Genomic DNA, 21,234 nt, shown 5'->3' on the forward strand with positions numbered 1-21,234 from the left:
ATGTCGTAGCGCAGTGCGCTAACCGCTGCGCCACCGCTCCCCACACACACACACACACACCCGCACACACACGGACACTGGGTCCCGAACGACGCCAAACACCCATTGATGAAATCCATGCGGGGGGAGGGGGGGAGCAACTCATCCCAATCAATGGAGCAACATCCTCCCCGAATCCGTGTCCTGAGACTCAAGTGAGGCCATCCTGAACAAACAAGATTGTCATTCGTGTTGTAATGAACACCAAATATATACAGGCGCACACGCGCATGCACACGACCCGTTACGCACGCGCACGCACGCACTCTTGCGCGCGCGTGCGTGCGTGCGCGTGCGTGCGCGTGCGCGCGCGCGCGTGCGGTGGTCACTGATTGGAAGAGGAGCGGTGGCGCAGCCGCACTGCGACCCCGGCGACCTGAGTTCGACTCCCGCTCGCGACCCACCGACAGCGGTGACGATGGTCCGAACCGGTCACGCGGCCTCCCCCTGGGGTCGATTCGGCCTCCAAATGAGTACGCTGGTGCGGTGTGTAAACACGGCCACTGGGGAAGACAAAGGCGGTCGTGCGTGGTGCTCACCACTCACCCACCCCCCCCCCCACCCCCCTCGTGCGCCGTGCCGGCCTTCACAGGTGCTCGTTAACAGCACTTGCCCCTGCAGTCTGTTCAGGCTACACGGGGGATCTTTATCTTTGTGACGTGCTCAACCATAGTCGTGTGGCGCTGCTGTGCTCATACTTCGACTGCGCTCCCGCCTTCGTCAGCCATCACTGACCGGCGTGGTGAAGTATGGTCAAGTTTTAATACCCCGAGACCCGTGCGGCGTGAGCGTGGGAGGGGGAAGGGGGGGGGTTCATCCAGCAGTGGATTGACAGAGGGGGCCTGGCACAATGACACGTACTGTACTCACGTGTACAGTCAAGTAAATCGTACAAAAATATCTTCCTAAGATGTGTAAACATTACATCGCGAATTCTCAACCGGCCCTACACCAATAAACTTGTGACACACACACGCACACACGCACAAATCTCCGAGCGATTCGTACATTATAAACCCACATCCGTTACTTTACACAAAGACAAATCCCATTGACGTGAGTGAATTTATCTCATTTCACAAACTGAGATTCATTCATTCACCTCGCCACCACACCGCCACCACCACCCCTCCCGTTGACGTTACTAACACGAGATATCCATAACAACAACAACAGCACACATGTTAATTGTTACTGTCTGTGAAGTTTGCAATATATAGGAGGGGGGTTGGGACTATAAAATCTGTCACTCGCGAACAGAGCGAATGTTTGTAGTGGCGCTGCTGCTTCTGCTGTGTTAACAGTGGTGCATAAACAACAACAACAACACGTACGTCAACAACAACATCTCTCGGAGCCGCGTGCGGCTCTTTAAAGGACCGCTCCGCGACAGTTTATTCATTAAAGGAGCCAACCTCGGCCACGTCGTCGTCACCACGTGGCATAGCGGCGGCTCGTGACAAATTTGAGGGGTGTTTTGGGTTTTTTTGTTGGTTTTTCTTACCGAATTCTAATAAGAAAAAAAACAAAGTCTCTTGTTGCTGTTGTTTTGTTTACGATACGTTTGCCGACCTCCCCGAACCCCCGCCTTAAACACGCACAATAAACGACGTTTCGGGCGATGGACCTTCTCATGGTCTATCCTATGCGGAAGGATCATTGCCTGGAACGTCCCATAGTATTACACGGGGTCGGGGGGTGGGGGCGTCTTTAACGTCGTCAAGTCCTCGACGCACGTTGCGAATGACCCGGAGGGGGGGGGGGGGTGGAGGGGTGGAGGATGAGGAGGGGGGTGGCATCGGACATGAGTTGAACCGTGGTTTCAAAACGCAGCGGCTCAGGTTGCAGTGAGTGTGGGGTTTACGCGTGCACGTGCGCACGTGCACGTTCGTGCGCACGAACGTGCACAGCTGCGGTCTAGCGCGTACGTGTGGCGGGGAGCGAGGGAGCGGTGGCGCAGGAGTTAGCGCGCCGCACGGCGCAACCCGGTTACCCGAGTTCGACTCCGCGCTCACGGCCACCGGCGCTGGTGACGATCATCTGAGAACCGGTCCCGAGCCCTCGCCCTAGGTCGACTCAGCCTCAAATGAGTACGTCACCTGGTGTGCTGTGTAATCGTCGCCACTCGGCAGACAAAGGCGGTCGGGCGTGGTGCCGGAATTCATAGGTGCTGCTCGCCAACAGCACTTGCCCCGGGAGTATGTGTAAGGCTACACGGGGGTTCTCTGTCTTTGTGTAAACGTGTATGCAAATGAATATGTGCATTTCAACACTCGCCCTCCCCATCTGTGCCGTCACCTCCTTGCCCCACGTGCCTTCACGGTGCACCTAGCCTGGCTGTGATGACGTCACTCCGGCGAATAGTGACGAATAGCCGCTCTTGTTGTGAATGTGCATGCGCGTGTGCGCGCCTCTAAATGTTCGTGTGTCCATGTGCGCGCGTGGACGTGCCCTGATGTGTAGCGGTGAGCGCGCCGCGCTACGAACCCGGCGACCCGAGTTCGATTCCGGTCCTGGGCTTCCCCTAGGTCGACTCAGCCTCAAATGAGTACCTGGTGCGGTGTTGTAAACATCGCCACTCGGGAGACAAAGGCGGCCGGGCGTGGTACTGGCCAACCACTCCCTCGCGTGCCGTGCCCGAATTCATAGGTGCTGCTCGCTAACTGCACTTGACCCAAAAAGTCTGTTAAGGCTATACGGGGGATCTGTATCTATATATTATACACACACGCGCGCGCACGTGTCTAGAATGTGTGTAAATATCACTTTAAAATTTGAAGCATTATTCTTACGCACAAAGACCCCACCCCCCGCATAGCCTTAACAGACTGTTGGGGAATATATACACACGGAGACATATATACACTTATATATTGTCCTTCCCCCGCACCTCCGATTGGTACGGTTGGCTACGTACGGTGCGAACGAAGTTCAACACATATATACAAAGACAAAGATCCCCCGTATAGCCTTAACAGACTGTTGGGGCAAGTGGTGTTAGCGGGCACATATGAAGGACGGCACGGCACACGAAGGGGTAGGTGACCAGCACCACGCCCGGCTCCCTTGTTGTCTCCCTAGCGGCGATGTTTACACACCGCACCAGGTAATCATTTGAGGCTGAGTCGACTTAGGGGAGGCCCAGGACCGGTTCAAATAATCGTCGCCGGTGTTGGCCGTGAGCGGGAATCGAACTCGGGTCGCCGGGTTTGTAGCGCACCGCTCCCCAAATATATACACAGACATGTATACACACGCACGCACGTGTATAGCTATACACGTGCGTGGGTGTGTATTTATATCCTTACATATTTGTGGGTATTCTACGCTAGTGTTTTACATGGCTGTGTACACCTATATGCCTGCGTATGCGTGTACCGTAACGTATTATGTTACAATAATTATTGCAAATGTACTTCAATGTATACGTATATGATGCATGTATCATGTACAAGTATATACAGGTACGTATACAGACATGTAATATTCAGTCGACTACACGCACTAATTTTTCACGTACAATACAAGGTACGATTTAGAACGTTGTACACACACACACATAATCTGTTATTTCTACACCTCGCTCTGCATGAATATTACATCTTATAAACTTTCAAATGCATTGCTCACCTGCTAAGGTTATAAAAAATAAATAATAACACGTTATTATAAATATGTATCACTTTGTTGTCACAGTCGCCTGCTGCACGAACGCTTATCCACGTCTTTAACGCGGGCGTGGGGGTTGATTGAGCATACTTCACCACGGCTGGTCAATACGGGATCGGTGAAAGATCGGATAGATGGGTAGCACGTAACCGAGACTTGGAACTCAAGTGAGCGGTGCGCTAACCGCTGCACCACCGCTCCAACAACAAGCCACGTCGTAGGTGTACAGATTCGGTCCAAAACTAAAGACGTCTCTCTGCTCATAACAGAATCCGAATATTTATACCGGAGGAATCCGATGAGCTATAAAGCTCTTTTTCACACATGTCCAACAGGGGCGGGCAAGAACGTTACAACAACAAACGATCCAAAGACACGACAGTAAGTACAAACACATGGTAGCTGTGGAAGCTACACGTTCCCATGACGGGGAACGGTTCATCCGGAGATGACGGTGACTGGTTGAATCGACCCACGATTGGGAGTTGAACTCAAGAGTCCCCGGTTGACGCCCGCGTAAAACAACGCTCTGTATTTAATCTGCGTACATACGTCGTGTGTGTGTGTGTGTATGTGCACCTCCGATTAGCACGGCTGGCTACGTAACGGTGCGAAAGAAGTTCAACATACACATTATTAAGCGTGCCTGCGTGGTGGGTGGGGGTGGCAGTGCAGAGGTCAGCGCACTGCGCTACGAACTCGGCCACCCGAGTTCGAATCCCGCACACGGGAAATATCTCAGCCAAGCCAATGCCTTCTTAAGGTCGACTCAGCCTTAAATGAGTACCCGCTGCAGCGTTGTCAAACATCAGCACTGGGGAGACAAAGGCGACCGGGCGTGATTTTGGCCACCCACCGTCCCTCGTGTGCCGTGCCAGCCTTTCAAAGGCGCTCGCTAACAGCAGTTGCCCCAACAGCCTTTTTAAAAGGCTATACGGGGGTTCTTTGTCTCGCGGTTTGTATGATTGCACAAAGTACGTCTACGTGTGTGTGTGTATGTATGCATATGCATCTGTGGGATTAACACCACTCTGGCTACAAAGGCGGTCGGGCGTGGTACTGGCCACCCACCCACCCATCCACTCGTGTACCGTACGCAATGGTCTGTTGATGTTATAGTGGTGGTGGGGGGGGTGGAGAGAATCTTTGTCTTTTTGCATTCAGCTCGCGTGTGCTAGGTGATACTTTGCGCGTGTGCATGCAGGGTACACGCCGTGCAACATTGTCACGTGTTCACGAAATGTTTTTTTTAAACCTCAAAGAGAAGCACGTGGGACTGGAGAACACGCGCGAAGCAGAGACGTCGTATCGATCTTCATCCAGAAGTTGATAGATCATGCCGATGATAAGAACACTGAGACAGAGAGAGAGAGTGAGTGAGGCGCGTGCTTTAAATGACACTGCGAGACACTCAGAGAGAGACGTTCACGCATCGCATCACAGCCACGATCTATCCACTGCCGTATGAAGCCTCCGAATCGTCACCGCCTCTCTCTCTCTGCGATGGTCACGCGACGCAACGAATCGCCCAGCGCACACACGCGCGCCCAATGCACAAAAAATAAAGATCCCTATACCCCCCATATAATAGACTGTTGGGGCAAGGGGCTGTGAGCGAGTAGCACTTACGAAGGCCAACACGGCACACGAAGGGGGTGTTGTGGGTGGGGTGTGTGGGGGGGGGGGGGGGGGCAGGAACACGCCTGGCCGCCTTTGTAGCAAGTTAGACATATCGCGATGGCTGTTGAGAGAAGTTGATTGGGGCTCGGGATATAGGGACCCGTCATCTGTGGCCTGCGGTCGAGACTAAGGATGGTCGTGAGTGGCAGCCGAGAGAGAGAGGGAGGAAGATAGATAGATAGAGGGAGACAGAGAGAGAGAGAGGGGGAGAGAGATATAGAGGGAGATGGAGACAGAGAGATGAACGTTCCACCGTGGAGACGGAGCGATGAGGATCACTCGTTATTTTTATTTTTGCTGCTGCTGCTGGATTAAGAAGTGTCGGTGTGCCGTCGTGCAGCAAGCGGCAGTGCCCGGTTTGTCCCGCGAGACGCGGGCGCGTTCAGACGCCGCGCGCCGAGTGCGCGTGCCGGGTGGAGCGGTGGTGCAGCGGTAAGCGGCGGCTGCGCTCCGAAATCCGATAGCCCCCAGGGCTCGACTTCCGCACCCGGCCACCCAGCGCCGGTGACGATTATGCGAACCAGGTCGTGGGCCTCGCCCCTAGGTCGACTCAGCCTAGAATGAGTAACCAGTGGAATGTGTAAACGTGGTGAATAGGGAGACAAAGGCGGCCGGGCGTGGTACTTTGCCACCCCACGCGTGCCGTACCGGTCTTCTTAGGTGCTCGCGAACAGCACTTGCACTAATAGTGTGTTGAGCCTATAGGGTGGGTGGGCGAGGGATATTTGTCTGTGTGCATTCAGCTCGCGTGTGCCGGGCGAGCGTCAAAGAGATGGCGACGACTCGGAGACGCCTTCATCCAGCAGTGGATGAGGGCCTTCGGCTGACCATGAGGTGCACACGCAGAGTGCGCACGTGCACACTGCCAACCCTCGGTTACTGTGAGCCAAACGGAGCCGCGCGCTCACGGATTCATAAAACTTTTCACGCAACTAATATTACAGTGGTGTCGATGGTGGTGGTCGTGGTTTGTGGTTGCGTGTGGTAGTTGCGGTAGTGGTGGTCAATCGTGGTGGTGGTGATTAAAATGCATCTTCAAGTATGAATACACTCATTATAAAAAGGTACTTACATGGATAGACTGACCCCGCCACGGGAACGTGGAATTTCCACTGGCCCATTGAATCGCAAATTGGAATGAGCGCTGCTCCAATGCCCGTTTCAGCAGTGCTACTATTCGTCAATTACCTTTCATTGTAAGTAAAATGTTCGATGAATGAGCTCTCACCTGTTGGAAAATAAGGGACATCAATCATCTTGCAAATAAAGTAACCGCGCGTGAAGTCACCGGTTTGGAGCGGTGGCGCAGCGGTCAGCATTCTCCACTGTGAACCTCGCACGATGAGTTCGATCCCAGGCTGTGGCATAGCCCCCCTCCCCCCGCCTACACCGCCATCCACCCGAGCCGACCAGCATGGTGAAGTATAGCCAGGCGACCCCCCCCCATCCAGCAGTAGATTAGATAACGACATTCATATCCGTCACTTGTTTACTTGGGCACTCATTGATCACGGACGCCCGCGCGGCCGCCTTTGTCTCACTCGTATCGCTGATGTTAGTGACTCACACCACTCCGCTACGTTGAAAACTGATGGTAATTTAAGCCTGAGTCGACCTACGCGAGGCCCAGACGCTGGCAATATGTAAACAAATATTACTGCAACACATGAAGACAAAGATCCCCCCTATAGCCTTAACACACTGTTGAGGCAAGTGCTGTTAGCGAGCAGCACCTATGAAGGCCGGCACAGCACATGAGGGCGTGGGTGGCCAGCACCACACCCGGCCGCCTTTGTCTCCCCAGTGGCGATGTTTACACATCGCACCAGGCACTCATTTGAGGCTGAGTCGAACTAGTGGGAGGCTCAGGACCGGTTTGGATAATCGTCACCGGTGTGGTTTGGCCGTGAGCGGGAATCGAACTCGGGTCGCCGAGTTTGTAGCGCAGCGCGCTGCAACTCGCACGCACGACACACGGCACACACACACGACACACATACACACACGGCACACACACACGGCACACACACGGCACACACACACGGCACACACACACACGACACACACACACGGCACACACACACACGACACACACACACGGCACACACACACGACACACATACACACATGGCACACACACACGACACACACACACACACGACACACATACACACATGGCACACACACACGGCACACACACACGGCACACACACACGGCACACACACACACACGGCACACACACACACACGGCACACACACACGGCATTACACACACACGACACACACGACACACACACACGACACACACACACGGCACACACACGGCATACACACACACGGCACACACACACACGACACACACACACACATGGCACACACACACACGGCACACACACGGCACACACACACACACGACACACACACGGCACACACACACGGCACACACACACACGACACACACACGGCACACACACACGGCACACACACGACACACACACGACACACACACGGCACACACACACGACACACACACGGCACACACACACGGCACACACACGACACACACACGACACACACACGGCACACACACGGCACACACACGACACACACACAACACACACACGGCACACATACACACGACACACACACGACACACACGGCACACACACGGCACACACACACGACACACACACATGGTACACACACACACGGCACACACATGGTACACACACACACGGCACACACACACGACACACACGGCACACACACACGACACAAATGCACAACGTAAACACAAAGACACCCACACATGCAAACGCATGCGTTCATATGCGCACACGCACACGTAAACATGAACGCGATACACAAACGCAGACGCACGCACGCTAAACATCCCTATTTGACCTTTCAGACTGTTGGGGTTCGTCTTGTCAGCGAGCACCTATTAAGGCGCGGAACACGCAGTGGTGTGGCCAGCATCACGCCCGGTCGCCTTTGTGTCACTTGGACTGTGAGTTCACACACCGCAGGAGCTACCCATTGATGAGACCGCTTGTGGATGTGAGAGCTGTGTGCGTGAAGAGCACGTGCGCTCACACACACACACAAACCGCACAAACATTCTCACACAAGCATAACCCTACGCGCATACACAAATAAAATATACAAATACACTTTCACGAACACAACCCCACACACACATCAAACACACACGCACATTCGTAAACACACACACACACACAAACATAAGCCCACAACAAAGATAAAAATCCCCCGTGTAGCCTTAACAGACTGTTTGGCGAGTGCTGTTAGCGAGTAGCTGGAAGGCTGGAAAATACCACATGACAAGGTTTGGGGTCCAACACCACGCCCGGCCGCCTTTGTCTCCGTAGTGCAGATGTTTTACGGACCACGGCAGGTACGACCCAGGGCAAGCGGTCGAACTCGGCCCTCCGGGTTTGTAGCGCCACCGCTCCACACACACACACAGGTGAACTCATATAGAGTGACAGACAGACGTACACACATACACACCTTCATCAGCAAACCTTGAACTGGTAATCGCTCGACTGTGAAAGTTGCTATAATCATTTACAGCCCATTGTCAATCGACTGATGTATGAAGGCCTAGGCCACATCCGTGTCGGTCAATGGGGGGTTGTTTGACCATACTTCACCACCTTCGTCGGTCTGGGCAGGTAAAGCAGGACCCCTCCAGTAAACTCGCCACTGATGTTAGCCGTACGAATTGAACTTAGGTCGTGAGGTTTCTCAGGGCAGTGCGCTAACCCCTGCGCCACCGCTCCACGGAAGTTTATTTAGAGTGTGCGTGTGTCCAGCCAATGTGTCTTTGTGTATGTCTGTGCATACAGGGTGCTTGGACATATCATACACAAACACATGGACACGCATACACAGTACGTGAACACAAATGCACGTACAGACAAAAGCACACACACACGCACACACAAACAGGGCCATAAAGTAATACACATACGCCAACACATAAACACTCATTCATGTCATGAACACATATAAAAACAAAATGCAGAGATATCCATACACGTATACACCAACGTGCATACCTGTACGAACACAAATACGCACGCGTATACATACACACACATGAAAGCCGAATAACAAAGACACCCGGTATAGACATACAGGCTCTTGAGATAAGTGCTGTTGGCCACCACCATGCCCGGCCGCCTTTGTCTCTCCCCAGTGATATACACCACCACGACCAGGAAGTAGAGTAATTTAAGGCTGAGTCGACCTAGAGGTCGAGTCAAGTGACCGGTTCAGAAATCACTCGCCACGGATATCGGCAAGCACACGGACAAGACAGAGATTCCCCCCGTATCGCAGACAATTGGGGGTCGATGTGGCCAATGCCGCCTTTGTCTTCCCAGTGCTAATGTGTTGTTTTCTGTTCTACACACCAGGTACTCGTTAAAGGCTGAGTCGACCTAGGGGCAGACGCGGGGACCGGTGCAGAGATATTCGCTACCGTCCTTCGTCGTGAGGAGCGGGGATCGAACTCGGGACTCTGGCGGAGTTCGGACCGCAGAGCGCGCTAACCGCTGCGCCACCGCTCCCCACTACACACCGCACACACACACCGCACACACACACCATACGCACACACACCGCACACACACCCCATACACACACGCACACACACCGCACACACAACACACCGCACACACACACACCATACACACACACCGCACACACACACCACACACACCGCACACACACACCATACACACACCGCACACACACACCATACACTAACGCACACACACCGCACACAACACACCGCACACACACACCCCACGCGCGCCGCCGTAAAGAATCATCCACGCATTCGCCTTCATTCTCCTAACAAATTTATTAATAATAAAAATAAATAGAGCAAAGGCCACAGGTATATAATAATAATATTCAAAAATTCCCTGGGTCACGTCATAATTCCAATCGGTTGTGTACATGTACATATATACTTTACAAACACAATTGTATATCTTATGTCCATCGATGCCTCATGTTCCAACTAGACACGTAATTTTATATCGACGAGTATTTATGATCATTTTTTTACTTGTTTGTATCATTACACGATTCTTCCGCCCCCGTCCCCAACCCCATCACCACCCCCCCTCATCGCCCTCCGCAACCCCCCCACTCCCCCCCCCCCCCAAAACAAAAAGTCCGCGCACTTTAAAGTCACTGACGCACACACACGGCTACCGTATTCTCCCGATTATAAGACGCACACCCACCCACCCCTCGCGCTGTATCGAAACACAGCACAAAGTTGTGGCGGGTGGGTAGGAAACGGTGGGGGGGGGGGGGGTGCGTCTTATAATCCGGCGTGAGCGGATTTGTCAAAACTTAGACACCGGGAAAACTAAAATAAGATTTTCTTTGGGGGGGGGGGGGGGGGGGCGGAGGTTGTGGGCTTAGGGGGTGCGTCTTACTTTCCGGAGCGTCCTACGAATCGGGAGAATACGGTGGTAGAAGTGTGACATTTTGGCGAGTGTTTTGAAGAGTCGTTGTGCGTTGGGAGTGCGAGTATGCCTCCACGTGTTGCGTCTCCCCGCCTCCCTCTCTCTCTCTCTTTGTCAAGTTTGCGCCGTATAATCCCGAGTTGGGAGTGCTGTAACTTCTTTAAACAGAATATTACGTAACCGGTAAACTCACGCTGGGCTTGTGTAATTGTGTATGGGTGGTGTGTGTGTGCCAGCACGTGTATGCGTGTACGTATGTGTATGTGCGTGCGTGTACGCGCGTGTGTAAAGAGTGTGTTTGTGTGTGCTCGCTAACATCACTTGCCCCAACAGTCTGTTAAGGCTATATGGGGGATATTTGTCTTTGTGTATGAATGTGCGTGTAATTCCGATATGCATGAGTGTAGGACTGTAGGCATGTGTGTGTGTGTGATGGGTACGTGCGTTCATGAGTGTAATACATGTGCAAGGGTATGTGTATGTTTGTGCATCAGGGTATGTTGCCCGTGTACACGCACACCATTAAAAAAGCACGTGTCACGTGTATGTGTTCTATATATACACACACATATACAAATATTCCCCGTATAACCTTAACATACTTTGGGGGCAAGTACTGTTAGCGAGCACCTATGAAGGCCGACACACGGGGAGGGGGGGGGTGGTGTGGCCAGAACCAAGGCTGAGTTGATCTAGGGGGAAACCCGGGACCGGTTCAGATAATCGCCACTGCTATTGGTCGTGGGCGGGAATCGAACTCGGGTCGAATTGTTCGTAGCGCGGTGTGCTAACCACTACACTACCGCTCCCCATGTATACACAGACACATATAACACACACGCACACACAGATGCATTGTGTTGAACGCGGATGCATTTAACACGTGCAAAAGTTGTTGTGAAACGATTTTTTTGACAATTAATCTTAACGGGCAAACTTTTTGCACATCGCTGTCGAAAAATATATATAACGTTCAAGTCATTTATACTATCTTAAAGTACCGCAACGCGTTCAATATTTTTAACTCTGATGTAGATTGTGTCCCAACGCACACAATTCCACGTTTTAGCAAGGAAATAATAATGCGACTCATTTTTGTTGCGTGTACTTTAGAAATATTAATTACATTTGTTACTTACTTATTTAAAACTACCCTCTTTATTATAAGTCGCAGTGACCCGGACGGTGAAGTATGGTCAAACGGACACCCCATAACAAGACACCTTCATCCAGCAGTGGATTGATAATGGAGCTGTAAATTATCACAATTATCACCGTGATTATTTTATTATTTCCACTGATACTATTGGTTTTTTTTTATATATCTCTCGAGAAACTCCGTCAAATTCGAGGGAGGCTTTGGAAGTTTTCGCCGAACGCGCCAAAAACATTTTAATTTTACCCGATTTAACAATTATATCATCCAAACCGTACTTTAAATCGACGCGTACTCTGCTGCTGTATACGCGTAAAAACGCGCACAAAAAAACACTCCCTAGCATGTGATGCACAAGCAGACACGTACACGTGTAACGTCGATGACGTGCCGTTATAGCGCGTACGTACGTATGTGTGTACATAACCGTGTAAACATATGAATGAATACATAATGCGTGTACTGTATAAGATACATACATACGTGTGTACATGTGCGTGTACGTACATATGACAATTATAACGATGCATACATATGTACACTCGAATACATACATATACAAAGACATATATACACAGCCACGCGCACTATTGGACACACTAATCCCTCTATTTAAACTTACATTTCAAATTCACGTAACATGTCGACAGCCACATGAATTAAAAAAGTTAAACTTTATCGTTTTGCGGTCTTTTTTTATACTAAAACTCTGTAGCACTTTCACTTTTGCGTGTTTGTGTTTGTGTACGCGTGTGGTGCTGGCCACCCACTCCCTCGTGTACCGTTCCGGCCTTCATCGGCGCTTGCTAACAGCACTTGCCCCAACAGTCTGTTAAGGCTATACGGGGGATCTTTGTCTTTGTGTGCCAATGTGTGTGTAGATGTGTGCGCGCGCGCGCCGGACAACAATATAATTATCTCTTAATTTGCAGTGCATCATAATTAAACCAAATTTATTTAATAAACTTATTTATAACATTTCTCACGTTATTCATGTAAGAATATTTAACCACCCACTCACTATCTTTAGCCTAGGGAATGTGTGCGTGCGCGCGCGCGTGCGTGTGAGCGCATTCAATGTTACATTTGAGTTGGCACAATATAAATTCTACATGGAAGCTGTAAAATATAAATTCATTTTTAAAAAAGAAACGAACGATTCTAAAGCACATTTAAAACAATTAGGAATTTACATTTTACGTAAATTTACAAGGCTCGTCAAAATGTCCCCTCTTTAACAATACAACGCATTTGATATATATGTATACCACAATGACTTAAGTCATATACTTTAAATAATAATAGATGGTTATTTTATACAGCACTGAGAGTTGGTCAAAATAAATAAATTACCGATCTCAATCTTTCGTTTAAAAACAAAAAAATCTATCCCAAAATAAAATACTCAGTTAATTGAATAATCGAAGTAATAACGCTGCTGCTGCTGTTGTTATTATTATCATAATTGGTACGTATAAAGTACGGCTCCGGATGTGGCAAAATGTTTGGCTCGTATCAGGGAGGAACGATACTCTGGGGGTGGAATTTAAGATTTGAGATATGTTAAAGAATTGTACTCACATTTGACTCAACATAAGCAGTCAATGGATTCCCAACAACACAGCCCTGCAGTTCCCATTCTTATGTCACACTCCTTTACAGAAACAACACGCACACGCGCGCGCACAGAGACCAAAACCACAAAATCCAAAGCATTGTTAAAAGCCGCGTGTTTAAGACACTCGTGTGTGCGTGTGTCTGCGGGTGTATCCGTGTGTGTCACTGTGTCCGCGCGCGCGTGTGTATCTGTCGGTGTGTGCGTCATTGTGTCCGCGCGCGGGTGTGTCAGTGTGTGTCATTGTGTCTGCGCGTGTGTCAGTGTGCGTGTCTGTGTCTGCGCGTGTGTGTGTCAGTGTGTCATTGTGTCCGCGCGTGTGTGGCTGTGTCGGTGTGTGTGTCTGCGCGTGTCCGTGTGGCATTGTGTCTGCGCGTGTGTCCGCGTGTGTCATTGTGTCTGCGCGCGTGTGTCAGTGTGTCATTGTGTCTGCGCGTGTGTCCGCGCGTCATTGTGTCTGCGCGCGTGTGTGTCAGTATGCCATTGTGTCTGCGCGTGTGTCAGTGTGCGTGTCAGTGTGCCATTGTGTCTGCGCGTGTGTCAGTGTGGCATTGTGTCCGCGCGTGTGTGGCTGTGTCGGTGTGTCTGCGTGTGTGTCAGTGTGTCATTGTGTCTGCGCGTGTGTCAGTGTGTCATTGTGTCCGCGCGTGTGTGGCTGTGTCGGTGTGTGTCTGCGTGTGTGTCAGTGTGTCATTGTGTCTGCGCGTGTGTGTGTCAGTGTGTCATTGTGTCTGCGCGTGTGTTGCCGGGTCGGTGTGTGTCTTTGTTTAGTCTGCATCGGTGCGTGTGTGACTGTCGGTGTGTGTACCATTGTGTATGCATCTATAAATCGTCTTTCATGTGTGTCATCGTGTTTCTGTGTATACGTCTGTACCTGTGTATTTTTCTTTTTGGTATATGCGTGTACATCCGTTTCTGTATATATCTATGTATGCATACGCTGCGTAATTAGTTACGTATGCACATTTGTATAATCGTGTATTTGTGCGTGTGGAAGCCATCGTGTGGTGTGTACACGCGTTATAGCAATATGCAAGTATTTAAATTATGTACGGTCACGTATGCATATTACATGCGTGTACATGTACTGAATGTCCGTGTACATCCGTCCACAGGTATCTGTGCGTCCACGTATGTGAAACAGGACGTATCCAAGTGTACATGCATGCGTATGTACCTGTATCAGTGTGTGTATGCACATATGGATACATATGCGCCCACGTGTACGTACAGATGCATATGCCGTTGTAATAAGCGTACGTGAGAATGCTTGCTAAATGTGTATGTGCATATGCAACGTGCATTTGTATTCGCTTGTGTTAATAACGGAGCATTTTAATTATTTGACATCCCGCTAATATGTATCCCAATACACACACACACCTCACACGCACACATGTACATTGCACGTGTGTACGTACATATGTAATCGCGAACACGTGCGCGTATATTGTATGCACTGCATACACACAGCATATAGCATGTGTACGGACACACCATGCATGCACAAATAGTATTTGTACATAGAAAGTAGTGTGTACATACACACATTTTAATTCGACTGTGTATTGGTACATATACACAGTACGTGGGCCGACTGTGTATTTGCACATATACACGCTGTGCGCACATGTACACATTTCGTCTATATGTAAAAATACACGAAGCGTTACCGACGCAAATTACAGGTACACATACATGTAATAGTACAGTACACGTGTGCGCATTACCTATTAACATACATACACGCAATGAGTACACGTGTGTGTGCATAACGTGTACATACACAACACACACACACGCATGTACACATATAGCCCAGTACGTAATCTCTTATATATGGATGCTCGACACCGCGTGATGAACATCGGACGCGACACAATGTGCCATCGTAGTCCAATGCACAGGGGCCTTTGCAAATCCACTGCTGGATGAAGACCCACCCTACCCACCCCATTCTGAGCCATATCGGCGAACGTGATTTTTGTTGTTCGCCGCACATCACCAGGATCGTGAGTGCGGATCTTTGAAGGCGAAGCGCCCCCCAAAGACGCGCTCAGAAATTAACTTCGCCACCGATGTTATCCGTGACCAGGATTCGAACTCTTGATTATTATTTTTGTTTGGGTGTCGTGCTAACGGCACTGCAGCATCGCCTCCCTTTTGCGTTGTTCGTGCACAATGCGTGCACATACACACGGGTGCCTACACACATCTACAGTATTACACTGTGCCACGTACACACATACACATTACACAACACACAGGCCCTGCCTACTACTACACACACACACGTCTATTATGTGTATGTATGCAACATTATGACGGCGGGATGTCAAATATTCCACTTGGCATAGACACACACACACAAAAGCTGCCACCCCAAAATAATTACGCAAATAAGGAGCTAAAAAATAATTTTATGACATAATTGTGCCCCGACTGAACTCGTGTCTCAAAAGCATGGGATGCGGTGGTGAGTGGCCGTGTTGTTCACGCGTGGTTGTGTGCCGTGCGATTTTGTTTGTGTCGGTTGTGTCAACGTGTGTCGTGGTTGTGTTGATGTGGCGTTGACGGCTTGTGCGGCTGCCGTTGTGTTCGTGTCGGACGGTGGCGGTGGGACTCGTGGTCGTGTTATGGCCGTTGTGTCTCGTGTCACATGCGTGGTTCCGTGTTGTCATTACGTGTGCGTGTGTTACGTCGGTGATGTTGTCCACGTCGGAGTTGCTACGCGTGTTGTTGTTGTGTCGCTGTTTCACAGCGACAACAAAGTAACGACGGCGATGGCGTTATTTGTGGTGGTGGTGGTGATCATGTTGGTGATGTTGACGCGTGATGGTAAAAATTGAAGTTACCGCTGCTCTACGCGTTGACAGCTGATGTAAAGTGATCACGGTTGTCTGATGATGATGATGCTGCTGCTGGTGACGGTGTTCTCACAATGCTGTTGGCACGTACAGCGGCTACGACTCGGCTTGCGATGATGCTGGGAGCGTCGCAAAGTGACCATCAACCACACCGCCATCAAGTCACACAAGTCTCCTCTCGCTGCTATCCACACGGATGTCTTCTCCCCTTTGCTATCCACCACAGATATCGTAAAGGGGGTTTCTTAAGCGGAGACTTCCCTCTCCCATGCACTTCGCCGCGTCAAATCAACGCCGCAGTCAGCTTGTTCGCTCAGTTCACCTGCGCGCGATGGAGGTTTGCGGCCGCGCGTGATTTTTCTCGGATTCGTAATTTTCTCATTCGTGTTGAGATGCTGCTGTTGCTGCTGATGAGAATGGTACGGATGATGCCAATGCTGTTGATGATGCCGATTTTGGTAGTCGTGGTGATGAAGATGATGATTGCGGTGCTGGTCTTTATGATGATGATGATAATGGTTGGTCAGGATGATGAGCACCTTAGTGCTGCCGCTGATGATGATGATGCCAATAATTGAACCGAAGGTTACGATTACGGTGCTGCAGCTGCTGTTGACAATGAAGGTGCTGATGATGATGATCATGTGGCTGCTGATGATGCTGCTGATGATGATGACAAAGAAGATGTCGACCTCACCAATGAAGCCGACGATGCTGATGATGAAATCCAACTGATGCTATTCGCAGCAGCATTGAAAGCCGTGGTGGTTGTGGTCGTGCTCGAGATGATGTTGGTGGCGAATTTTCCAATTGTAGTGGTGGTGGTGAAGGGTGTTTTTTAACGTTGGTAGTGGTGGAGAATTTGACGATGGTGTTGGTGATGAATCTGCCTGTAATGTTGGTGTTTCTGCAGCTGCAGCTGCTGGTGGTGCTGCTGCTGGTAGTGCCGACGGTGTGAGGTGACGGTGCTGCTGATGGTGTTACTGGTGACAGTGGTAGCATATACTGGTGATGGTGGCAGTCGTAGTACTGGCGGTGATGGTGACAGTGGTCGTATATAGTGATGGTGCTGATGGCGATGGTGCGAAAGTCGCAGCCGCGTGTCCCCCTTCTCTCCGCCGCGTCTCCTCGAACACACGCACGAGTCCCGCGCTCTGCCACGGCTCCTCACACACCGAGACAAACAGGAGGAGGAGGAGGGGGGGGGTGTCTCACTGCCCCCCACCCCCCTCTCCACTCCCTGCACGGATCCCACATCACAGCGCGTGGTGGGCATGGTGGCTCGGACTGTTGCACCCTCCAGCCATGGAGCCCTGCAAACCCTGATCCTCAGGGCCTCCTACTCCCTGCACGGTCATCCGCTTCTCCTTTTGGCGTCGGTTGCAGAACCACACGCGCACCACCTCCTTCTCGAGCTGCAGCGCCTCGGCTATGGCCGTTATCTCCTGCGCCGAGGGCTTGGGGCTCTGCAGGAAGTGCTTCTCCAGGGCCCCCTTCACCGCCACCTCGATCGAGGTCCTCTTCTTGCGCTTGCGACCCTGCGCTGCCATCTTATCGAGGCCGCAGGCGCCGCCCGCGCAGCCGTTGGCCGAGTCGGCCTCCTCCAGCCACTTGCTGAGCAGCGGCTTGAGCTTGCACATGTTCTTGAAGCTCAGCTGCAGCGCCTCGAAGCGGCAGATGGTCGTCTGCGAGAAGACGTTGCCGTACAGGGTGCCCAGCGCCAGGCCCACGTCGGCCTGCGTGAAGCCCAGCTTGATCCGCCTCTGCTTGAACTCCTTGGCGAATTGCTCGAGGTCATCCGAGGTGGGCGGCGCAGGCTCCTCAAGCTCCGTGTCCGAGATGCTGCCTCCCCCTCCTCCTCCTCCTCCACCACCAACACCGGGGCCGTCCTGCCCGGGCTGTGGAGACCCCCCGTGGAGCGGGGAGAGCCCCAGGGGCAGGAGGCCCGAGGCGCCCGCGTGCCCGTAGGGCGGCGGCGAGTAGGCGAGTGCGCTCTGGTGATGGTGGTGATGGTGGTGGTGCTGCTGCTGCTGCTGGTGGTGATGGGGCTGCTGACCCGGGGGTGACTGCAGCAGAGTGGCCGCCGTTGGGTTCGGACCCCACACGCCGTGTGGAGAGTGTCGCTGCTGATCCTGCTGCTGCTGCTGTTGCTGATGCTGCTGCTGATGATGATTCTGCTGCTGCTGCTGTTGCTGCTGCTGCATATCTTCCACCTTCGGCGTGTCCTGATGGGCGAGCGGACTGCCGCCGGCCCACGAGTGATGCGACGAACCGACGCCCTGCGACGGAGGCTGGTGGTGGTGATGGTGGTGGTGATGGTGGCCCATGCTCTCCGAGGCCGCGTGATGTTGCAGGGCCGTGAGCCACTGCGGACTGAAGGGCGGCAGGTGGCCGTTCGTGCCCAGGTACTCGGCGGCGGGCAGGAGCTTGGCGTGCTCGCGGTAGGCGGGGTGCGTTTGCTCGGCTCCCGACATAACCCCACCACCGCCGGAGCTACCGCCGGGAAGATATGGGTTACTGGCAGTGGCTGCCATCAATCACCCTTCCACACACTTGGTGGTGGTGGTGGTGATGGTGTCGTTTGCTGCGGCTGTTGCGTCGGCTGTTGTTGTTGGAGCTGATGATGATGATGTTTGTTGTTGTTGTTGATGATGATGCGCTCTCTTCTGTCGGTGTCACTTTGACGCACACGCAGCACACAACAACAACAACAACGGGCATGCCCTTAGGTGACGGGGTAAAAAAAAAATAGCCGTGCCCCGTGGTCAAGTGAGTGAGAGCGAGAGAGAGACACGCACAGGGCACACAAGACACAAAGCGATAGAGTGGCAGTCACTGCGGTCGTGGTGTGTGTAGCAGTGTGGGTGGCTGGTAGTAGTGGCGAGCCGCTGTGAGCACGTATGTTGTCCCGACGCCACGGCTCGAGACCTCGGCCACTTACCTCTCGGACGATTGTAGAGGAAGCCACGGCGCGATATTGGCCGTCGAAGATGGTTGTCGATATAACCTTGTAAAAATAAAAAAAAAACCGTAAAATTCTCGCCGGCGATATGAATGTAAATATATATATTTTTTAAAAACCACACACGATAATACCGATAACGAAATAAAGAGTTCCACGGGTGGTGGTGGTGGCGGCGGCGGTCGTCGTCGAATGAGCGCGCCCCGTTAAGCTTCGTACTATTTCTCAGCCCCCCGCTCACCTACCTCGCCCTCCCTACTCGCACGGCACCACAAGGCGCGTGGCCGCTACCACCACCGCCGCCGTCGTCGCCACAATAGCTCGCCTGCTACAGCCGCGCAAATGGCTCTCGCGTCGAGAGCGGGGAAGGTGGTACGTGCCTCCCTGACACCGCCAGCTACGCAGCCCCCCTCCCTCCCCCTGCACTCCTCTACAGCACCACACACACACACCCACTGCACGCGCGCTATTGTACGCGTCCCGCGCTAGAACTCCTCCGTGCACTGTCGATGTCTCGCCGCTGCCGCTGCCCGCTACTCGCCCGACGTTCTAGCGCTGCTCGCCGTGTGATTCCAGCTCTCGTCCTAGCTCCCTCTCTCGTCCTAGCTCTCCCTCTCTCGTCCTAGCTCTCCCTCTCTCTCCTAGCTCTCTCTCTCTCTCTCCGCCCGACCGCCGGGGCTGCTACGCTAGTGGCCGGGGCTGCTGCGCCCGATCCGAGCTCAGAGAGAGGCGAGATAAAGCGCCCCGAGCGCGCTTCCGACGCTCTCTGATCGGCGGGGTCGTTCCCCCCTCGCGCCGCCGCCGCCGCCCACCCGCCCGTGTCCGTGTGTGTGCGCGCGCGTAGCTGCGTGGCTGCCCGTGTCCGTGTGTGCAGTCGCGTAGCTGCCCGCGTGTGTGTGTGTGTGCAGCTGCGTGGCTACCCCGTGCTTGCGACCCAACCGCCGCTGCCGTTGGCTACTGTGGCTTCGGCCCCCCCACCCCCGTTGCTTGTGGCTACCGCGAGCGACCCCCGGGCGCCTCGCTCGCTCCTCTCGCGCTTCGCGGTGCGCGCCTCCTCCGTTGTGTGCGCTCCGTCCCCCGCGCGCGCCGCCTCCACCTCGGAGCCCGCGGGGTGCCCCCATTGGTCCGCGTGCGCGCGCGCGCCCGCCCCAGCTCCGCCCTCCCCTTCCTCCTCCTCCGCCCTCCCCCCCTTGCCTCCGCCACGCGCACGCCGCCCGCCTGTGATTGGCTGGAGCTTAATTGCAAATTTTTTTTGTGTGTTCGGGATGGGGTGGGGGTGGTGTGGATGTGGGTGGGGGGGGGGTAAGGGGGAGGAGAGTTGGGGGGGTTGGGTGGGGGAGGTGGCGGTGGGGGTGGTGGTATGGGGGTGGGGTGGGAGGTGTGTGTGTGGGTGATAGTGTGTGTGTGTCTGCATGTGTGTGCACGTGTGTGTATATGTACGTGCATGTGTGTGTGTGTGGCGTGGTGCTGGTCACCCACCCCCTCGTATGTCGTTCCGGTGCTCGCTAACAGCACTTGCCCCAACATTCTGTTGAAGGCTATACGGGGGTATTTATATTTGTGTGTGTGTGTGTGGGGGGCGCTGGTGTAGCGGTTAGCGCGCTGCACTACGATCCCTGCCGACCCGGGTTCGATTTCCGCTCACGGCCAACACCGTTGACGATTATCTGAACCGGTTCTGGGCCTCCCCTAGGGTCGACTCAGTCTCAATCGAGTGCCTGGTACGATGTGT

At 52.7% G+C, this 21,234-nt stretch overlaps 1 protein-coding gene across 2 annotated transcripts; it reads right to left on the bottom strand.

Moving 5' to 3' along the window:
* Positions 1-10,264: 10,264 nt before the first annotated feature.
* On the bottom strand, positions 10,265-20,626 carry LOC116952944 (uncharacterized). Of its 2 annotated transcripts, none has more exons than XM_032972692.2 (3): positions 20,500-20,626; positions 19,482-19,547; positions 10,265-19,218 (listed from the first exon to the last, which is right to left on the bottom strand). In XM_032972692.2, exon 3 carries the CDS (start codon positions 19,072-19,074, stop codon positions 17,797-17,799), a length of 1,278 nt encoding a protein of 425 aa, XP_032828583.1. In that variant the 5' UTR covers positions 19,075-19,218; positions 19,482-19,547; positions 20,500-20,626; the 3' UTR covers positions 10,265-17,796. The 2 variants fall into 2 exon arrangements, with proteins under 2 accessions (XP_032828583.1, XP_032828582.1); XM_032972691.2 differs by having other exon boundaries at positions 20,423-20,626.
* Positions 20,627-21,234: the final 608 nt, after the last annotated feature.

This window comes from Petromyzon marinus, chromosome 49 (assembly GCF_048934315.1).
Source record: "Petromyzon marinus isolate PM22_M1 ecotype Great Lakes invasive population chromosome 49, UKy_Petmar_22M1.pri1.0, whole genome shotgun sequence".
Taxonomy (NCBI): Eukaryota; Metazoa; Chordata; class Hyperoartia; order Petromyzontiformes; family Petromyzontidae; genus Petromyzon; species Petromyzon marinus.

Coding starts and splice junctions, on each gene's coding strand:
- LOC116952944 (XM_032972692.2), bottom strand. CDS start 19,074: ATGGCAGCCACTGCCAGTAACCCATATCTTCCCGGCGGTAGCTCCGGC.